At 41.3% G+C, this 20599-nt stretch overlaps 1 protein-coding gene across 4 annotated transcripts in view; it reads left to right on the top strand.

The window, feature by feature from the left end:
* The window catches only part of TRMT9B (tRNA methyltransferase 9B (putative)), a 47265-nt gene extending 39016 nt beyond the window's left edge, over positions 1-8249 (top strand). For 3 of the 4 annotated variants that reach the window (XM_023517790.1, XM_003797677.3, XM_023517789.1), the window contains 2 exons: positions 3124-3297; positions 6705-8249. In XM_023517790.1, the coding sequence (XP_023373558.1) occupies positions 3124-3297; positions 6705-7738 (1208 nt within the window). In that variant the 3' untranslated portion in view covers positions 7739-8249. Of the gene's footprint in view, positions 1-3123; positions 3298-6704 lie in introns of those variants that run through there. The other variant, XM_023517791.1, reaches the window with a different exon arrangement.
* Positions 8250-20599: the final 12350 nt, after the last annotated feature.

Below are 20599 nucleotides of genomic sequence, written 5' to 3'. Positions count from 1 at the left end.
CAATTTAGAAAGTAGAGGAAAGACCAGAGCTGAATTCTTTTTGAGCAAGATTCCCTTTTTACCTGACATCAGAGATGACTCTCTTAACCATACTAAACATTTCAAATTTGTGAACATACTAAAAATTTGCTTTTCAAAATTAAGGTTCCCCTGGCCCTCTTAGCACTCAGTGTATTTGTCCTCTGTCTCCATGGTCGGATTTAATTGGTTAAATCATTCTCTATCATTCCTCCACTGAGGCAATAAAAATTTAGAACACGTGGCACCATGCCTGAACGATAAAACACACTGCTTCATTTCTGGCCTCAAGAAGTGGATATAAAATGAGAAAAATAGGGCAGTGCCTGTGGCTCAGTGGGTAGGGCGCCGGCTCCGTATACTGAGGGTGGTGGGTTCAAACCCTGCCCCAGCCAAACTGCAAAAAAAGGAAAGCCAGCATTGTGGCAGGTGCCTGTAGTCCCAGCTGCTCAGGAGGCTGAGGCAAGAGAATCACCTAACCCCAAGGAGTTGGAGGTTGCTGTGAGCTGTGATGGTACAGCACTCTACGGAAGGTTAATAAGTAAGACTCTGTCTCAGAAAAAAAAAAGAGAGAGAAATATTCTTCTTACGTTCTCATAGGAAAATCTTCCAATAAGGTTTTATCAAAGAACTTCTAATTTTAAAAAATGTCGCTGTTTGTGCAAACTTCAGAAAGAACATTCAGATTAATTTGGATACCTTTGAGCAAGTATCTGCCCATCGTAGACCGAACAGTGTTGAACTGAGGCAACTGTGTGTTTTCTTCTTTTAGTTGTGGTGTGGAGCAGAATGTGTAATCAAGGGCAATGTCAGGGCTCACTGGTTCTCTCACTGTATCACTGTGCAAGCGACGGCTTAATGAGCTTTTGTATAGGAGCCCGGCTATTAGGTACCCAAGCTTGTTACGGCATTGTTAATATCCAATTTCCATTGAAGGTAACGGGCAGACTAGACTTGTCAATATTCTTGGTTTCCTTCTTAGCATTAAATAATCTTCTGGCATCTCAGCGTTTGCATTTAGAAAATGGATCATTGTGTCATACTTGGGAGTTCCATTACTGCCCTTAAAAATGAATGTCATTAGAAGTGACTAGAAAATAAAAAGAGTAGGCTGCAGGAACTGTTTAAACTGAAAAGACCTCAGTTTCCTCTTTATTACCAAGTGCTCTCTGAACACTTCCTCTTTAGCTCTGATGGTCAATGAATCTTTTTTTATTAGTATCTTCAAAGTAATATTCCCTTTCATCTCTCCTAATGTACCCCTTTCAACCAATAAAAAAAGCACACATATTTCCGAGATTCTATTTCTTGGGAGGACCATCTTTGAAAAATACAGAGGATTTCAGTTTTGAAATACTTTGTGAATTATATTTTCCCCATGACTGCCCTCACATAATGAATACTTTTTCTCATAAGCATTATTAGGGACAGTGGTTATGAGCTCAGAAATGTGTCTAAGACTCCAGTCATTTATATTCAGATAATAACATTGGAAATCTTATTTTTTATTCATATTCTCTCCTCAGTCTCAGCTGGCATCAATGAACTTTAATTTTGCTTTGTCTCATAATTTTGAATAGCACGTATTAAGGAAGATTTAAGGGCGTCATATATTTCCAGAAGTAGAAAACTAATCATCTTTGAATAGTGGTAGGTTTTTTATGCAGAAAAATTGGTAAGGAATGTCAATAGGTACAGACCTAATTACTTTTTAAAATATTTCTGAAAAGGAATTAGATTATATATCGGTGATAGAATATCATACTGTATACTTGATTATAGAAAACTTTGTTTCAAGATAGATTTATTCATTCATGTTAACTATTTTGTTCTTCATAATATCAGTAAGGTCTGAAAGATCTAAGTCTTTGGAGCTGGGAAAATCGTGAATTGTTTGGGTCTCCACCACTGGAAAATAAATGTCAAAAATTGTCCATTTAAGAGAAAAATAGTTCTTTGTCACAGTCATGAGCTGAGTTTAGAGAGATCATTTCAAACCTAGCACTGACAACAGATTAGATAAACTCATTTTTAAAATTATTTTTTCATTCAACTTCAAATTTTAAAAAAATTGAAAAGCATGTTTTCTTTCTTTTTCTTTCTTTCTTTTTTTTTTTTTTTCTTTTGGTCTCAAAGCTTGCTTTTCTTTTTCTTTTTTTTTTTTTTGGCCCCAGGGCTGGGTTTGAACCCACCACCTCTGGCATATGGGGCTGGTGCCCTACTCCTTTGAGCCACAGGCACTGCCCATCAAAGCTTGCTTTTCTTTGTTGTCATGACATTAAAAAACCATGTTTTCTTATATAAATTAGTTTTATAACCATTGAAAAGTTGTGGACAGTAGTTTGTTTTACACAGTCAGCAGGTGATGAGAGTCTTTGGAAAGACACAGGAGAAAAAATGCCATAACTTACATCTACATATACATAAGGATGTATAGGTATGTGAAGGTGAAGTGCCTGCACAGTGTCCCAGGGATGTAGAACTACACAGTCAGACAGTTACATTTGTGAACTTATTCTAGAAAAACTGCTACATACGCCATTGCTGAATATCACTACTGTCACCTTTGAAGAACTCCCCTTGGGAAGCTGTGCACCAATGCCAGTGCCTAGTCCACCCTTCAAAGAGCTTTTTCTAGACTGAGTTCGCAAACTTAATTGTCAGGCCTCATTATGATGACAACTCTGATGGGAATTCCAGAAAAAGAGTTCTCAAATTGCTTTAGGGGGTAGCCTAGGCATTGGTGTCAGTTCATAGCTTCTGAAGGGGAGTTCTACCATCCATGAAGTAGGCAGCACTTTTTCTAGGCTGAGTGAACTTGATTGTCTGACCTCGTATCATTCCTGCCATGGGCCAGCTAACATGTCGTGGTTGTGCTGGTATACTAACCCCCATGGGGACATTTCCTCATTAAATAGTCCTTTTCCCACTTCCGTTCCGTAGGAACATATGTGAACACTCTCTAAAGTACTCTTGTTGTAGTCTGTCTTGATGAGTCAACATAAATTGCTTTCTATTCCTTGTTATAAGATAAACAGCTTATTTTCCAATTTCCTTGAAGGGTTCCATGAAGGGTACCATGTAACACAGGTTTTTCTCTTACAGGTTGTGGGACTGGAAAGTATCTTAAAGTGAACAGCCAGGTGCATATCCTGGGCTGTGACTACTGTGAGCCCCTGGTAGAAATTGCCCGGGAGAGAGGATGTGAAGTCATGGTATGTGACAACCTTAATCTCCCTTTTAGGGATCAGGGCTTCGATGCCATCATCTCCATAGGAGGTAAGGCAGCTGGATCACGAATTCACCCTTTCCATGAAAATAATTTGCATAGTTGAGGCCACTCTTGTGACTCAGCATCTATTCTGTGTATGTGATTCATTTTATCTCATTTTAAAAAATATTTCAACTACTTGAGTAATTTGACTAATCTCAAATGGCTCTTATGGTACGTCTGATTGTTTCAACTATGCAAACCTTCAAATTAAAACTGTTATTGAATTCTTTTTGATGATTCCCTTCAATTTCTCTTACATATGAGTAAGAAAGCATGAAAGGAATCTTACTGAAAATAGTGCTTCATTGCATTAAAATGAAGACAGATTCTTCCAAAGCAAAGTAGACTTTTGGGATTCCTATTACCTTTTTCAGGCCAAAATAGTGCCCTTTATTAATAGAGAATTCTAGGACTAACACACTGAATGACTCCTAGACCAATCTGTCCCTCAGTGGGACTCCAGGTCCTAGAGAATATGGGTCCCACCTGGTCCCAGATCACATTGTTTTTATAAATGTCATTCTGCTGTCTCACTGCCAGAGATTGTTCATGAGCCTAGGGAATGTGGTCCTCATATTCTCCCAACAAGTATGCCCAGAAAACACACATGCCAAAAAAAAAAAAAGGAAAAAAATCCATTTCTGAAATAGACACCAGTATAGCTCATTTCCCCCAATGCATGTATTCCTGACACCTGGTACGTTAGCTCTGTTGAAATATGTTAGGAAACTTGATATTTAAGGGAATCTTATGACAAGTTCTTTTGCAGTGAAGGAATCTTTTGCAAAGCAAATTACTTACATTGATACACTTAAAAAAACAGAATCTATTTGAATATAACAAGCTTTGTCAAAGCAAGTTGATCTCACATAAAACTGACTGCTATTCATGACAAAAAAACCAGAATGAGACTGTTTGCCTTCTCCTGAAATAGAGGAGAAATCAATTTATTCAACATTAGATGGGGATTGTATCTTTGCACAGTGAGAGGACACAGGTCTGGATGCCATAACCTTGGAAGTAGTTAAAATTGGTAAGAGATGGTTGCCATGGAAACCTCCTCTATGAAATTAGTTGAAACCACTAGGTCCATTTTGGTCGTCAGTATTAAGAGGATTGTCTTAGTATGCTTGGACTGCTATAGCAAAATATCATAGACCAGTTGCCTTAAATGACTCATTGTATTTCTCACAGTTCTGACAAATGGCTGGCTGAAATCATGGTACCAGCAGGGTCAGGTGCTGGTAGGAGCCCACTTCCTGGCTTGTGGATGGCTGACTTCTTGCTGTGTCTTCACATGAACAGTGTTGGCAAGGGATGGGGGCAGGTGGGGGAAAGAGAGAGAGAGGGAGAGAGCAAACTTTCTAGTCTCTTCTTGTAAGGCCACTAATCCCACTATGGAGGCCCCACCCTTATGACCTCATCTAAACCTTCCAAAGGCCCCACCTCCTAATACTATCACATTGGGGAGTTTAGGGCTTTGATTCTTGAATCTCGGGACACAAATATTCATTCCATAACAGGGAGAGTTTCTCAGTTGAACTAAGCAACAGGATACAATGCTTTGAATCTTTGGTAGAAAAAAGGTTTTGGTTTGGGTATTCTACCTAAGAGAATTGGAGATTGGAGCGAGGTCAGAGAAGTGTGTATACGCTTTGCTTTGCTTTTGATTACATTAGTATCAGGGTTCGCCTACATCCAGACTGTGCCACGAACCACAGATGTAGACCAGCTTTCCAGCCTTTGGAAATGCTTCATGTGTACCTGGTTAAATCTTGGTTTTGGTTCACATCCCACCAGTTGCTCTCAGAGAAAATGGAACACACTTGATGATTACCATTTTCTAATTAAAAATACTTCCTTAAGGGGAAAAACAGATGTGTTTTTATGATCTATAATAATAAATTAATATGACAGGTATCATGAGAAATTTCAATATCCTCGCTAATGTCCACACATATTTACTTCCCTATTAAAATTGTGTAAGTTAGCACTTCTTTTCTTTGTAAGAAGAAATACAAGAAAAATTTTATTTTTTTTTTGCTTGTCCATGTCTCTTAATAATAATGTGTGAGATAAGCATCACCCTAGTTATACATTTAGTATGTTTTACTGACAGATCAGAAAAAGAAACGCCCTTTCTACTTGCTCTTAGAATAATCTGACAAAAGTTCTAGGAAAATTCGGCAGCATATTAAAATAGTATCAATCAACAATATGGTTTATGCCGATGGTTCTCAACAGGGGCCTATGTTGCTGGTTCTCCTTTGCCCCAGGGGACACTTGGCAATGTCACTTGGATTGTCAGGTCTGGGTGTGTGTATGTGTGCTAATGTCATCTCGTCTCCTGGGTGGCCTCTCACAGTAAACAATTATCTAGCCCCAAATGGCAATACAACTGATGTTGAAAGACTCCGCTGTATGCTACATCTATACATTCTGAGTGTTTAGAGTTAAGAGAGAAGAAACATACAGATTTGAAAAGTTAAATACCAATATATTATCAAGATGCACCAAGACTTTAAAGGTGATCTTGCATAACTTAACTGTCTGATTCTGGAATCCGATAATGGAATTCAACTTACCTATTATTATCCAGGCTTTCAGCAAGAAAAGGTTTTTCCTCTAAGTTGTGATTATGATTTTTAAACACATGGAAACATTTTTTAATCTTTTAAAAATTCAGCAGAGTTTCTGGGTGCTGATTTTTCAGATAAATATATCGTTACATCTCAGTGTATTTCTTTTGCAATGTTTCTTAATAGTACATAGATGTATGTCTCATACTTAGACATGTAATGCAAAAATGCTCACTTGTTAACCTTATTTTTTCTTAAAAACATTTGGCTGGAAGATAGTTACTTATTACATATTAAATATAAATTGAAAACATAATGTAGAAGATCCTGCTATTTCCTGGGTGAAAACACAGTATTGCAAGTCATCGGAAATAAATTATCACTTATTCATTAACGAGTGGGTAAATGTAAAGACTTTCTGTCTCACAAAACCAAACAGTTAGTACTGCTTTCAGATTTTAGTAATTCACACCGGCCGTCCTTCTGGTTAACAAAATTCATGGGATTTTGGAACTGAAAGAGACCGCATGGATTTATGTATTCTGGGCTTCTTATTGTGGATGACGAAACTTAAAAGTCTATAGAAGTTAAATAACTTGTCTAAGATCAGCTGTTTAATAACTAGAGGAGCCAAAGGCAAAAATAGCAAAGGGCGGGTTTTAGAGACCTAAGACCTAAAACCAGGCCTTTGCTATTCCACCATCCACCCTGGCACATAAGAAATAAGGTCTTACTATGTGTCAGAATTTCATCATTGGTATATGGGAAACACTAGTCTAGCCATGTATGTGTTTGTGTCTGTACACACTGAGATCTAGTTTCTTCTATTTTAGTCATACACCATTTTTCTACAAAACAAAGAAGAATCAGAGCAATCAAAGAAATGGCCAGAGTGTTAGTTCCCGGAGGTCAGCTGATGATTTACGTCTGGGCCATGGAACAAAAGAACCGGCACTTTGAGAAGCAGGATGTGCTTGTGCCGTGGAACAGAGCCTTCTGTGCCCAGCCCTTCTCAGAAGCCAGCCAGCTTGGGAGGAAGAAGCAGTGTGGACATCCAGAAAGGAGCCATCCCTACCACCCTTCTTGCTCTGAGTGCAGCTGTTCTGTTTGTTTTAAAGAGCGGTGTGATTCAAAACGGTCCCACAGCGTGGACTATGGACCCGTTATGGCCAGAACCTGTTTTGCAAATATTTCTAAGGGAGGCGAGGAAGAATACGGATTCTATCGCACATTAGGAAAATCTTTCCGCTCCTGGTTTTTCTCAAGGTCTTTGGATGAATCAGCTCTGAGGAAGCAAATCGAAAGAGCGAGACCCTTGAGAAACACAGAGGTGTGGTCCAGTCGCACCATCACAATCCAGCCCTCACGCCATTCCAGCGGAGACTTGGATCACCAAGAAGCATTTTCAACGAAGGAGCAGAACTCGGATGAGGATGTGTTTGTGGAATCTTCTGGAAAACATTCAGAGTGGCTGAGAGCACCGGGCACTTGGAAACATTTAGATGGAGACCTTCTAGGAGAAATTCAGAAAAATGGAGGGAGGCATGTTCTGGATGGCAGGAATACCACTGAGGATGGCGTAGATCCAGATAACATTGAAGGCAAGAACCCTTGTGCTGGTAGAATACTGAGAAGACTTTCTCAGGTTGCTTCCACAGATTCCAACCCAGATGACACGATTTCTGTCGAACAAAAACAGGCCGATATTTGGGGTTCCAGAGCCTTTATGCGCTACTACCACGTGTTTCGAGAAGGCGAGCTCTGTGGTTTGCTTAAGGAGAATGTTTCAGAGCTTCATATTCTGAGTTCTGGGAATGATCATGGCAACTGGTGTATCATTGCTGAAAAAAAGGAAAATTGCAATTGATTGTATCATTTTAAACAGCTCCTCCCCAAAGACGGACCGCATTCTTTTCGCTAAGTTTGATGTGGTTCCCTGAAATTGCACTCTATTTTATTATATTTTAATCCATTTATTTGGTGGTGTGGAGAGACCATAGATTAATGGATCATCTCTTTTTTTAATTTTTTAGTAAGCACAGTGCCTGGCACTGAAAATGGTTGACAAAGGGTATCTGTGCTTAAAGGTTAATATGAAAGATCTGAAGAAGCAATAGGAAATATACTTCAGTAGCACTTAAATTTTTTTTTTTTACTCCCTGAAAGATGAAATTCTTATAAGTGTATATGTCTGTTATTATATACTGGTTTTTAAAAGATTCTTCTGTTAAATACGCCTTCAAAACAGTATTTTTATAGAATAAGGGGGTCATTTCTGATTCTCAGGTTATAATTTAGATCTGTGTGCAGGATAACAAGTATGGCACAGACGTGAGTCACTACAAAAGTTTTGAGACGGACTGTGTTATGGTCCATTATTTTGCTTCCAAGAAACACAGTCAACTATCCTTTCTGATTCACCCATGCAAGTTTCAACTTGGCTCAGCTTGTCACTGGTGCTGGGAGGGCTTCATTTGTTTCTGTCCATGCAGATTTTCTCTTTCTTGATCTTTGTGTATCTCAAAACTTGCTCAATGACCCACATATACATCGAGAGAGAGGGAGAATCAGTGATGAGTCATTTTGTTACTGAGATCTTCTACTTAAAGCCTTTCAGAAAAGTGAGTTCAGGAGAGAGAACCAAGAAAAGTTATAAGGAGTTTTCTAAATTATAAGCAAACTTGCTTCAAGATAAGTTGAAATACAGTGATAAGGTTTTCAGTGTTGCCCACGTTTTAAAGGCACTGTTAGCTGGTAGGAAATGGAATACATGGATACTAGAGGTTGTTAAGTCCCCAACTGGTATTTCTTCAACCTTATTTAAAGCATGAATGTCCTGTTAGGAAAAGATTGAGATTGAGTAATGAGTATTCTTTCTTTTTTTTTTTTACTTTTTGACTAAAGAGTTTTCATCAAGAATGATGCCTTTCTAACGAACCTAGTTGAAACACTGTTCTGTTTTTAGCTCTGAGGACACCTAAATTAAGGTGCAGGATATCTAGCTTGGGTAGAGGCATAATTTGAGTAGGATTTGTGATGGACTTTTAACAAATAGTATGTAGGTATTTATTGTATTGAAGGCAGCCGCATTTTATTTGTTGTGTTAGGAATTATAGGCAGAATTAACTTCTATTAATGAAAGGTTGAATTTCTGTCCCTGTATCGAGAAATTTGTATCTTTATCTATTTAGATTTAACCCTGGGTCTATTTAAGGCTGTGTCATGGATCAAGACATAAAATTAAATTATGACAGGACTAGACATAAGAGAAGCCAAAATAAGTTGACCCAGGAAGGAGTATGGTCTCAGGTGGCTCCTTAATGATTAGACATTTGACATTTGATTAAAGTCTTTTAATTTTACGGGCTACTGTCATCCCAGATAGAGATCCAAATCTTGTTTTATTTGTCCACTAAAACTAAACTAAAATGGTAATGAATTTCACTTGTTCTTAGGGATTTGTGCTTTGATGATTGTGCTGTAACTTAAAACAACGATGCTACTTTCAAAGAAACTTAAAAGGATTATTTTTAAAGGGTATCTGAAAATCGTTGATGTTTATGTATAACTCTTTGGGCTTCAAAATAAGATGGTGTCATCACCACTTTAGTGGGTAATGTCGTCTGGTGGAAATGATAGATATTCGTACTCATGTGCACATCTTGCATTAGAGGAACAATGGAAATGGCATAGAAGGGGGGAGTGTCGTAATTAAAAATTAATTTAGTGCCTTCCATTTCCCAAATTACATTAAACCACGAGTGGAAGTGATTTTCTTGGTAGGAAGAGAAGGTGCTCAGAGCAAAAGACGTCCAGCAACCCTTAGAAAAGGCCGTTAATGGCCTTTTTATGATGAAAGGACTTTTCTTCTCTCTGAAGCCTGTTATGAGAATCTTTAATCCTGAAGCCATCTCTTAAGCGTAGCGCATAAGAGGTCGTGACACGGTGTCATTCAGTTTATTACAGTTCCAGAACAGTTTTGAGCCACCCTCTGTGGGCAACCTTCCATTCACAAGCACACCACTTTGTATAAGAGAGTTCTCCAGAACAGTCCTTGGGAGAGAAATGGTTTTATATAATCTTGACAGGGCTACAGATAGAACATGGCTAATAGTAGCCGTCTTCTGCTCTTCATCTGCTGAACACAAGAATCTATGCATCCAAATACTCTTTTGTATACAGATATTTAACTTGGCAGCCAGTAACCTCTCTTTGGGATATTCAAGTAAAAGGCACTATATAACTCCTGCCTTTGGATTAAAAACAAAAAAAGCCATTGAAGAGCCAAACTAATGGAAGTTGGATCATTTAAAAAGCTTGTTCGTACTTAGGGCTGTGCTTAACTGGAAATATGAGTCATAAATGACTACAGATGCAGACAGTCTATCTGTGAACCAATCAAGCCCTAATTGCTTGACTATAGACTTTAGGAAGTTAAATAAGGAGAAAACTGACTTCATTATTAAGAATATATCAGGGTCTTTCTGATTCCTTCTTTACTTACTGGAATCAGCAGAGTCCCACTATGTGGAGGGGAGGGTTTAGGGGATTAGCAGAGTCCTTAGAAACCTTTGGTGGCTTCTCTGTCCTCACTGGCCTATTTTGGGAACTCCGTGGATACAGTCAAATGATTTGGGGGGAAGGTGCATGAACACGGACAAAGATGCAATCAAAATAATGTGACAGTGGGAACTGTGCAGGTGGCCTATTTAAGGTATTATTTTTTAGCTGGGCATGGTGGCACACACCTGTAATCCTAGCACTGTGGGAGGTCAAGGTGAGTGGACTGCCTGAGCTCAGGAGTTCAAGACCAGCTTGAGCAAAAGGGAGACCACATCTCTACTAAAAATAGAAATACTAGCTGGGCATTGTGGCAGCACCTGTAGTCGCAGCTACTAGGAAGGTTGAGGCAAGAGGATCTCATGAGCCCAAGAATTTGAGGTTGCCATGAGCTATGATGCTGTGGCCATCCACCCAGGCTGACAGAATAAGACTCTGTCTCAAAATAAAAGGGTATTATTTTTTCAGTTGCCAGTATAGTGATGAAATCCCACTAGTATATCGCAATAACTAACAAACTACACAGGTATCTTGGTATATCTCATAGGTTGATCCTCCTTCCTCCTCACACACCCTCATGCAGAATAGTTTTAATTCTTGTTTCTGGTTTGCAATTCTGTTTCCTTCCAAATTCTTTGACCTGCCAAGAATTCCTCTGCCTTGTAACTGACTATTAACTGGATGGGCAAAAATTCAGAGGTGAGAAAATGATCCAAATATAAATCAACCAGGAACATGAGTATACTTGTACATTGACGGCTGCAGAGAGAATAAGCACTGGTATGTTTTTTGACATAAATAAAGACATATGGGTTTAGGGGAGAACAGAAATTTTTAACTCAATAGTTGAACTTGGTGGGGGAGGGTACTTCCTAAAAATGGGCTGTGAACACCCGGTTTGGGGGGGAAGGAGTAAATTGGGACCAACCAAGTGGGACTAGCTGAGCAGCTGCTGTCCAGGAAGAACAAATAGTGCAGGCCTTAACTTTCCTTTGCTATACATAGAAAATCAGAAAGACCAGGTGCAGTGGCTTACGCCTACAATAGTAGAATTCTGGGAGGCTAAAGTGGGAAGCTCTCTTGAGCTCAGCAGCTTGAGACTAGCCTGAGCGAAAGCAGGTCCCCCATCTCTACTAAAAATAGAAAAATTAGCCAGGTGTGGTGGGCACCTATAGTCCCAGCTACTCAGGAGATGGAGGTAAGATCATCACTTGAGCCCAGGAGTTTGAGGTTGCTGGGAGCTAGGCTGAGGCTGCAACACTCTAGCCTAGGCAAGAGTGAGATGCTGTCCAAAAAAAAAAAAAAGAAAGAAAAGAAAGGTGAGAGAGGAAATTTGACAGACTAATAATAATAGCCACAAACTTTTCTTAATACCCAGCATTTACTATTTTATTTGTAATCCTCACCACGGTCCTCTTAAATAAGTAAACTTAGTGTTCCCATCTTGCAGATGAGGAAAACTGAGGCAAAAAAATTAAAGAGAGTAGAACTACGACTCAAACCCAGGTCTAGTCCCCAGCCTGCATTCCTAACCACAACACCACATACTCTCCCTCACTGGCTCCCGGTCACTATGCTCAGCAGATTCTATGAGCTTGTCAAGGAAAGTGTGATTATCTCCTTTATAAATCAGCTTTAGAGAGAGGTTAAGCAAAGATTAGACAGCTAGACAATAATTCCGTAGTAATCACTTACATGTTTTTTTACAACTTTTATATAAATTTTATTTGTATGTCTGTTTCAATCTGATTTGAATTTATTTTGAGACAGAGTCTCACTATGTCACCCTTGGTAGAGTGCTGTAGTGTGACAGCTCACAGCAACCTCAAACTCTTGTTAAGTGATTCTCTTGCCTTAGCCTCCCAAGTAGCTGGGACTACAGGCACCCACCACAACGCCTGGCTATATTTTTGTTGCAGTTGTCATTGTTGCTTAGCTGGCCTGGGTCCTGGGTCCCCACCATCTTTGGTGTATGTGGCTGACCCTGTAACCACTGTGCTACAGATGCTGAGCCTGATTTGAATTTTTTAAAGAAGGTCTTGGTCACAAAATATTCTGTGATCACCTTTCTCCAACTCCTCGATTCTTTAAAAATTATATTACTGTGTTCCCACTTTGTAAGTGAGAAAACTGAGGGATGTTTGTGTACTGAGCCCTGCTGTGTGCTGGATACATCAGAGTCAAGGTGATGACCCCCTGGAGTCTTGAATGTACAAAGAATATTATAGTCAACTCACCTAAAAGTGCCAATATGGAACGATTTTCACATTTGTTGCGTAATCTATTAACAAGCTATATTGTTTGAGAAAAACAATGCACAAAGCCCCCTCTTACAGAATCACAATGCATGCTAGCACATTCAAAGTCTACACAAAACGTGGATTTAATCTCACGAAGCTCGCCCTAGATACAATAACATCCTCTCAGTGCAAGTGTGCTGTGCTGTGTGTTTCAGGAACAGTGTCTTATAGAATAAATGCAGACTGCTTGGGATGGCATTCAAGCCCTTCACAAACTTCAAATTATTTCTCAGCCTCATTTCATGTAAGCGCACCTAATTTTTTTCTGTTCCGCAATGTGCTATTTTAAACAATGGTTTCATTAGACAAAATGACAATTATCACACCTTCCAGATTTATACTTGGATTTCAGATGCTGTAATTATAATCTTTCTCCAGAGAAAAATGCGTGAAACCGGCTTCATTCCGTCCGGGGGCATATGAGATAAGTGTGATTACACGCCCATCTAACAGATGGAAAAACCATGGGCGTGGGAGGGAATCAGAGAATCGTGGGTGTGATCCTCCTTCGTGGGTGGTGATCCTCCTCTCATCCCGATCTTAAAATGATTATTGTTTTGATATTATAAACTCCGTGTTTGCATCCTTGGTGATTTGTAAAACTGGAGTGGAACATTTAAAAAGAACTCTCGCCAGCCAAGGATTGAAATTATAATGCAGAGACAAAGCATTCAGCATCAGAGCACAAGAAGAAACCTAACAGCACTAATCAGAGAGAAATACTGACTGTGATTTGTCCTATTTTTGATTCCCCGGGGGTCCTACAGTATGTGACACATTAATCAGGATGTGAATCATTTCAGTAACCGCACATTCTGTCCCCTCTTTTTTTTTTTTTTTTTTTTTTTGTGATTTTTGGCCGGGGCTGGGTTTGAACCCACCACCTCCAGCACATGGGGCCGGTGCCCTACTCTTTGAGCCACAGGTGCCGCCCCCCATTCTGTCCCCTCTTGATGCAGGTTTTCCCTAATTGATTATGCTCTGCTGATGAACCACTTTGGGAGGGATTCGAGTTGTAATATTATCTGATCAATCTGATGGACCCCTGTGACAGCTGGTTCTCAGATTGGATCCCCTGTTGGCAAATAAATACATCCTTTGTCTTTCATTCAACTAGAGCTGGGCAAAGTAAAGTTTGCCCAACCCAATTAGTAATTAACCCAAAGGAAACAATATATTTTCTACACGTAGAATGTTTATTTTTCTAAGGCTGTTACCTCCACATAAGAAAAATCGGTGGGTCCCTGCTGTTAACCTGTGGCCAGTGTTTCTAGATGTTGAATTCCCCAAGTTCCAGCTGTATTTACTGTTCACCCAGCAGGGAATGTGGTTGAACGATGGGCATTTTTCTTTTGAGCTAACCATAACCCTTCTAACTAGATTTTCTATTAACGTATGAAGAGAGATTCCACAGTTAAAGGTTTGTTTTTTTAATTGTTTATTCACACAGAACACTGGCAATATATAGGCTTACTAATGTGGACCAAAATGAAATTTTTGAGCTGGTTTGAATATAGATGTGCAGAGTATTCTATTTTCTCTAGATACTCTTAAATGTGTATGTAAGTAAATACATATATGTACATATCTGTATATTCGTAGACATCTAATGTGTGCTATCATTAATGGCCAAGAAAAAATAACTCCCTGTGTACTTGTGAAAAACATTAAATTAGCAGTTACCACAAAAATGTATTTCATGGCATAGATTGTTTGTTTCAGGAAAATTTAAAGATAATTGTTAAGTGTTATTGCACCCCTTCTGGTGTTATGTGTCTTTGGGTCAAAATGCAAAAAGTCTTTGATTTTTTCTACAATATACCTTATTTTAGCTTTTCCCAGAGGAAGCTAGCAATAGTTTTAAAAGCACAAATGACCCTTGTAATAATTTGAAGATATTTTATTCGCGTTAACTACGGTGGCGCCCGTGGCTCAAAGAAGTAGGCTGCCAGCCCCATATACCGGAGGTGGCAGGTTCAAACCCAGCCCTGGGCCAAAAACTTATTTGCATTAACTAATAATGTTCAGGATCTTTTTGTAATAAGTCTTTCTTAAATGGTATAATTTGTATGTTTATGATATGCACTCGATTGTTAATTTATGTATCACTTTATTTAAAAAAAATACTCCTAGATGAACAAAATGTAGCTTTTCTTCTCCACTCCGTGATGGGACAGTGTTGCTCCTTTCACACCCGCCGCCCACTGTCATTTCACCTCAATGGAACCAAGTGAGTTCGTGTTTGGATTCTGTTATATTTAGCTAAAGGAAACCAGGTCAACCATTTAATAATAGATTACCTTTAGTGGGTTAAAACATATATTGACTAAAAAAAGAAATATTTTGAGAAGAATAAAGATGTATTAGACTATGCAAACGTGGGTGTGTGTAAATGCAGTCCTTTGAAAGTTTGTTGTTTTTTATTTTGCTTGGAAGATCTCGCAAGCACATCTGTTCACCTACCTGCCCTCCATCTGCAGGTTGTCAGCTCTTGACCAGGGCAGGGGTATGAAGCCAAGGGGATGTGGGCCTGGCACCGCGGTGGTCCCAACACAGCTCAGAGGGAATGTGATCTCGCCACAGATGGTGGCTGGCACAGTGCAGCCTGGCCGTGCTTTACCTGTGACGGAAGAAGCTATCCCATCCCCCAGAGCCTCGGTTGGCCCTTTAGTGGCTTTTGGAGAGAGAAAATGACAAATGACTCTGTGCTCACCTTTTGTCAAAATCAGTGAGACCTTGGTCAGGAGCTTCCTCCTCTTTAGCAGGCATGTCCCAGTTTGAAAACACCGTTCGTCATTGACTTTGGGAATCGTCACTTCTTGCGTCTTGGTGTTCATCTTTCATCACTGAAATATCTGAATAGAAATTCAGCTTAAAATCTATATATTTAACAAGCTGGGTGGAGCGGGGAGCTCACACTTGGAGTCCTGGCCATTCCGCAGGCTGAGGCGGGAGGATCGCTTCAGGCCAGGAGTACCAGGTTGCAGTGAGCCATCATGGTAGTGCGGTGCTCCAGCCTGGGTGACAGAGACCCTCTCCAAAATCATAATAATAGGGGCAGCGCTTGTGGCTCAAAGGAGTAGGGAGCTGGCCCCATATGCCGGAGGTGATGAGTTCAAACCCAGCCCCAGCCCAAAACCGCAAAATCATCATAGTAATAATAGCTATAAATTTAACAGCCGGTTTCACATTTTTCTCAATGACTGAAATCAGAAGGGAGCTGCTGGCTTCAGGGCACTTCCCCCCAACCTCATGCCCAAGGGCAGAAAACATACAATCCCCTCAAGAGCGGCAGGGTGCGCACCTTCCCTGCACGGGAAACCACCAGATGCCTGAGCTTCCAGAAGCCTAAGGAGCACTGACCCCATGAAGAAGTGGCCGAGTGACTTGCCAGCCCCAGACCCTGGCCCCGGGTGCTCCTTCTGCTGTCTTCCCACCAGCAGCATCTTGTTCTCGCTCCTTCCAGAACCTGCCGCCCTTTGCACCCATCCAGGCCTTCGTCTTGCTGCAGCCCCCACACAGGTCCGGTCTGCAGAGAAGTCCCTGATCGCACAACTCCCTGTTGATTTTCTTCTTCACCATCCTGTAGCCCTGGGGTGTGTTACAGCACTGCTCTCTTTACTCACAGCCATTAGCAATTAAAAACCTTCTTTTCCTCTTAAGTCTCCCCAATTGTTTAAAATGGAGAGTTGCCTAAGGCCTTTCCAGCTGCTGTCCACACATCGGGAGGTTCCACATCCGTGGAGTCAACCCACCGAGGATGGAAAATAATTGAAAAGCAAAACTAAACTTTTGTCTCTGCTGAACATGCACAGACTTTTTGTCTTGTTATTTATTCCCTAAAGATCATGGTGTGACAACTGCTTACATAGCATTTACACTGTATTGTTGCAAGTAATCCGAAGATGATTTAAAGCAGTGGTTTTTCGTTGGTGTGCCGCGGCACACTGGTGAGCTGTGAGAGGGCTTTACATGTGCTACAAAAATGTTTAAAGACCATTAATTAAGGCCAGGTGCAGTGGCTCATGCCTGTCATCCTAGCACTCTTGAGAGGCCGAGGTGGGTGGATTGCCTGAGCTCAGGAGTTCCAGACCAGCCTGAGCAAAAGCAAGACCCTGTTTCTACTAAAAAAAAAAAAAGAAAAACCAGCCAGCTGTTGTGACAGGTGCTTGTCCCAGCCATTCTGGAGGCTGGGGCAGGTGGATTGTATGAACCAAGAGTTTAAGGTTGCAGTGAGCAGTAACTCCACAGCACTCTACTGGGGGCAACAGAGTGAGATTCTGTCCCCCCCCCCAAACAAATCATTAATTAAATTATTTTTATTGTACTTTTTAAATTTCTGAGACAGAGTTTCATTTTGTCACCCTTGGTGGAGTGCCATGGCATCATAGCTCACTCATAGCAACCTCAAACTTCTGGGCTCAAGAGATCCTCTTGTCTCAGCCTCCCGAGTAGCTGGGACTACAAGCACCCGCCACAGTGTGCCCAGCTGTTTTTTTAGAGATGGGGTCCCACTCTTGTTCAGGCTGATCTTGAACTCCTGACCTCAAGCAATCCATCCTTCTGGGCCAAATGCTGGGATTATAGGCGTGAGCTACTGGGCCTGGCCAAATTAAATTATTTTTGAAAGACGTTCAAAGCACAGTAGGTATATTCTTTTTTTTTTTTACTCTTCTTGTTGATCAACATAATTAAGTGTGCCAAGGAAGTTTAACTGTAGGTTCAAATGTGCCGTGAGATAAAAATGTTGAAAAGTACTGATTTAAAGGGGAGAGTAGATGTGTGTTGGTCATATGCTAATACTAAACCATCGTATATAAGGGACCCACTTACAACTTACGAACAGGCTCCCAATGCTCCCCGTAAGGATAATTTATAGCTAAATAATTAAATTCACAATTCAGAAACTGGTTTCTTCCATGCATGTACACAAACCTAAAGGCCTGAGCGGTCCTTGAGCGAAGCAGCGTTACACGTGACTAGTCTCAGAGAGAAGCAGCTGATAATAATCAGAAGAATGCAAAGAATCAGAAACTCCAGAGCCAAGAAGAGAGTTAGCTGAAGCCTTTTGTCTCACTGAAGCAGGATTTGCTGAGCTTGAGGAGTGAGAGCCTGACACTGAGCGGTTTACAAAGCTTTGCTGCGCAGTCAGTGAGAAGTTCAGCTGCTTTATAGCTATTTATAAGGGAAAAAAGGAAAAAGCTGTATGCAGAACCCTGGATCCTGACTTCAGTGGTGAGCTCCCCTCCTCCTGCTACAGAATCAAATCCTGATTCCCAGCACCGCCTCCATCCTCTCCAGCACCATCTCCATCATCATAACATCAGCCTACGTTCTTCCCTCAAAAATGCCCTTTCCAGGCCGGGTGTGGTAGCTCACACCTGCATTCCTACCACTTCGGGAGGCTAAAGTAGGAGGATTGCTTGAGGCCAGGAGTTTGAGGATGATGACACCACTGCACTCGAGCCTGGGTGGTAGGGCCAGACCCTGTCTCCCAAAAAATTCTGAAAAGTAAAACACCCCTGTCAGAAAGCGAGGCATTTCTGCAACATTGGGTGAATGTTGATGTGTAGTACTTATTTGCAATTTTTCCTATTTCCTATCTAAATTTTTTTATGAGTTTGTTTTTATGTTCTGTTTGCATTAAAAGCACAATTATTTCTCACATTTATTATTACAGAACCCAAGTATCATTACTACTATAGTATTACACTGTTATTACCCCATACAAGTCATTATAGTAATTTATAATTATTATTATTGTCTCTATGTACACACAGCTTATCAATTGACATACGAAGTTCTCGGACATATCTCATCCATAGCTGGCAACCGTCTGGTTGCCTTTACCCTACACCCTTTTATATCAGGGGCTGGAGCATCTGTGGATTTTGGTACCCAAGGTGTTCTTGGAACCATTTCTCCTTGGATACCAAGGGTGACTACCTCTTTCTCTTCCCTGTCCCTCTGTGCCTTGACCTCCAGGAATCAAGTAGCCATTTTAAAGGGCTGTCCTAAACTCTCCCACCCACCCTTCAGTATCTCAGGGAAGAAGAGGCCCAGGCCTGGCTGATGGGACCCAGTTCCCAGGATCAGCCGGGGAGGGCTAATAAAGAATTCTATGAAAACTACTTTATTCATTTCCTGCATCTTTAGTCTCCTCTCAGGAAATAACCTCTCCTCTTAGGTCCCAGTCCCATCTTTCAGCCTTCTCTAAGACTATGGGTGTGAAGAGTAAGTGCTCATTTGTGATATCTGTTAGACTTTTGTATGAGTACTAATGAAAACTGATCGTGTGTGCTTGGTCCTAGACATTGGGGAGGCTTGGCAAAAATTCCTGTGTCCAGGACGAGGTGGCAGGGGCAGGCACTTCAACAGGCATTATTCCTGTGCTCCTAGTAAAACCATCATCCCAGTCCCCACCCCAGGTGCAGACAGGGTGGTGGGTGGCCCAGGGTCCTTCCCACATCAGTGGTAACTAAAAGTTTCTCATTATAAGAAATAGAGTTGAACCCCAAAATTTCCATGAAACAAGAAGCCCCCACGTGGAGTTGAATGTTCGGGCATCCTAACCCAATCCTACCCTCAGCCTTGCACTTGATTTACATCCGTGAAATCCCTCCTCCTTCCCACTCCACGGAGCGTGGGGTTTGTGAGCAGGTTGAAGGCAGAGGTGGATTGTAGTCTGATGCCACGCTAAGGAATTCGCTTTAACTTAATCACACATATTTATTTCTTCAGATACTAAGGGGCCTCTGCAGATGTTTGAGCAGACGCTTCTGAGAGATCACTCCGGAGACAGAGAAGGGGAGGGCTGGGGAAGGAAGGGTCTGAGACTTAGGGGCGTCTAAAGGAGCAGGTGGGATAGTAAGTTTAGAAGTGAAAATAAGACACGTCCAGAGTGACGATGGCATGAACTAGAATCTGGTTAGACAGCCAGAGAGAAGAAAAAGGCAAGAAATGGCTCCACAGTTCCCAGCCTGCTGTGCAGGAGGCTGATATCCGAACAAACACGTCTGGGACCTGCCCAGGGCCGGGAAGGGTCTGCTCAGGGCGAGCGTGGGCCCAGGCTGCCCCCTGCTGGAAGGAAACGTCTGCGGCTCCACCCTGCCGCTCCGCGCTGTTCAATGTCCTTGCAGAACGGAATGAGGCTGAGGGTCCTACCCACTGGGCTTTCAAACGCTTGCTAACTTACAGCTTGGTAACTAGGAGGTAATTTGGGCGAGTCTGGCTGTGCAGAGAGAACAAGAGGCTGTCAAAGCAAGTTCTTCCATCTTCTGCAGCATCTTATTTCAGATTCAGAAGCGAACCCCCAAATATATTTATTTATTTAAGTGAAAGTAGATAAGAATATAATCTGTGGAGGAAAATGAGAGCAAACCTTTAGGGAATATTGATATGTTCCCAGGGGACAAAGGACTAATATCATGATCCTCAGCTGTGAATGCTGCATGGCAGTGATTAAGGCTGTCAACTGGTGAAACGTGCAGAGTTCAAACAACTTTAAAGATGACATGTGGTGGCCTCTGTGGCTCAAAGGAGGAGGGCACCGGTCCCATATGCTGGAGGTGGTGGGTTCAAGCCCAGCCCTCGGCAAAAAAAAACGTGCAGTTTTATAAAGCTAACAGTAGGTGAGAAGATTTGAATAAAACCAGAGGGACCTGAGTGGGAGGTATACAGGGCATTCCCCACTGTCTCTAGACCCAGCACTCAGCTACAGGCCCTCTCACCCCAGCACCCCCAATTCTAAAATCCATTCCTGCGACATGTGTGTGTCTCGGGCATTGAAAGGGGCTGTTCACATGGGGGAGGTTTAAATGGTGGCTGCATCTTCTCAGGAGAATGGACAGTGGGGTTGTTCTTGCCTA

Source organism: Otolemur garnettii, unplaced genomic scaffold (assembly GCF_000181295.1).
Source record: "Otolemur garnettii isolate 467f Iridium unplaced genomic scaffold, OtoGar3 scaffold00121, whole genome shotgun sequence".
NCBI classification, from domain to species: domain Eukaryota; kingdom Metazoa; phylum Chordata; class Mammalia; order Primates; family Galagidae; genus Otolemur; species Otolemur garnettii.
Note: the sequence above shows the minus strand (reverse complement) of the source record. Positions and strands in the feature narration are given on the sequence as shown.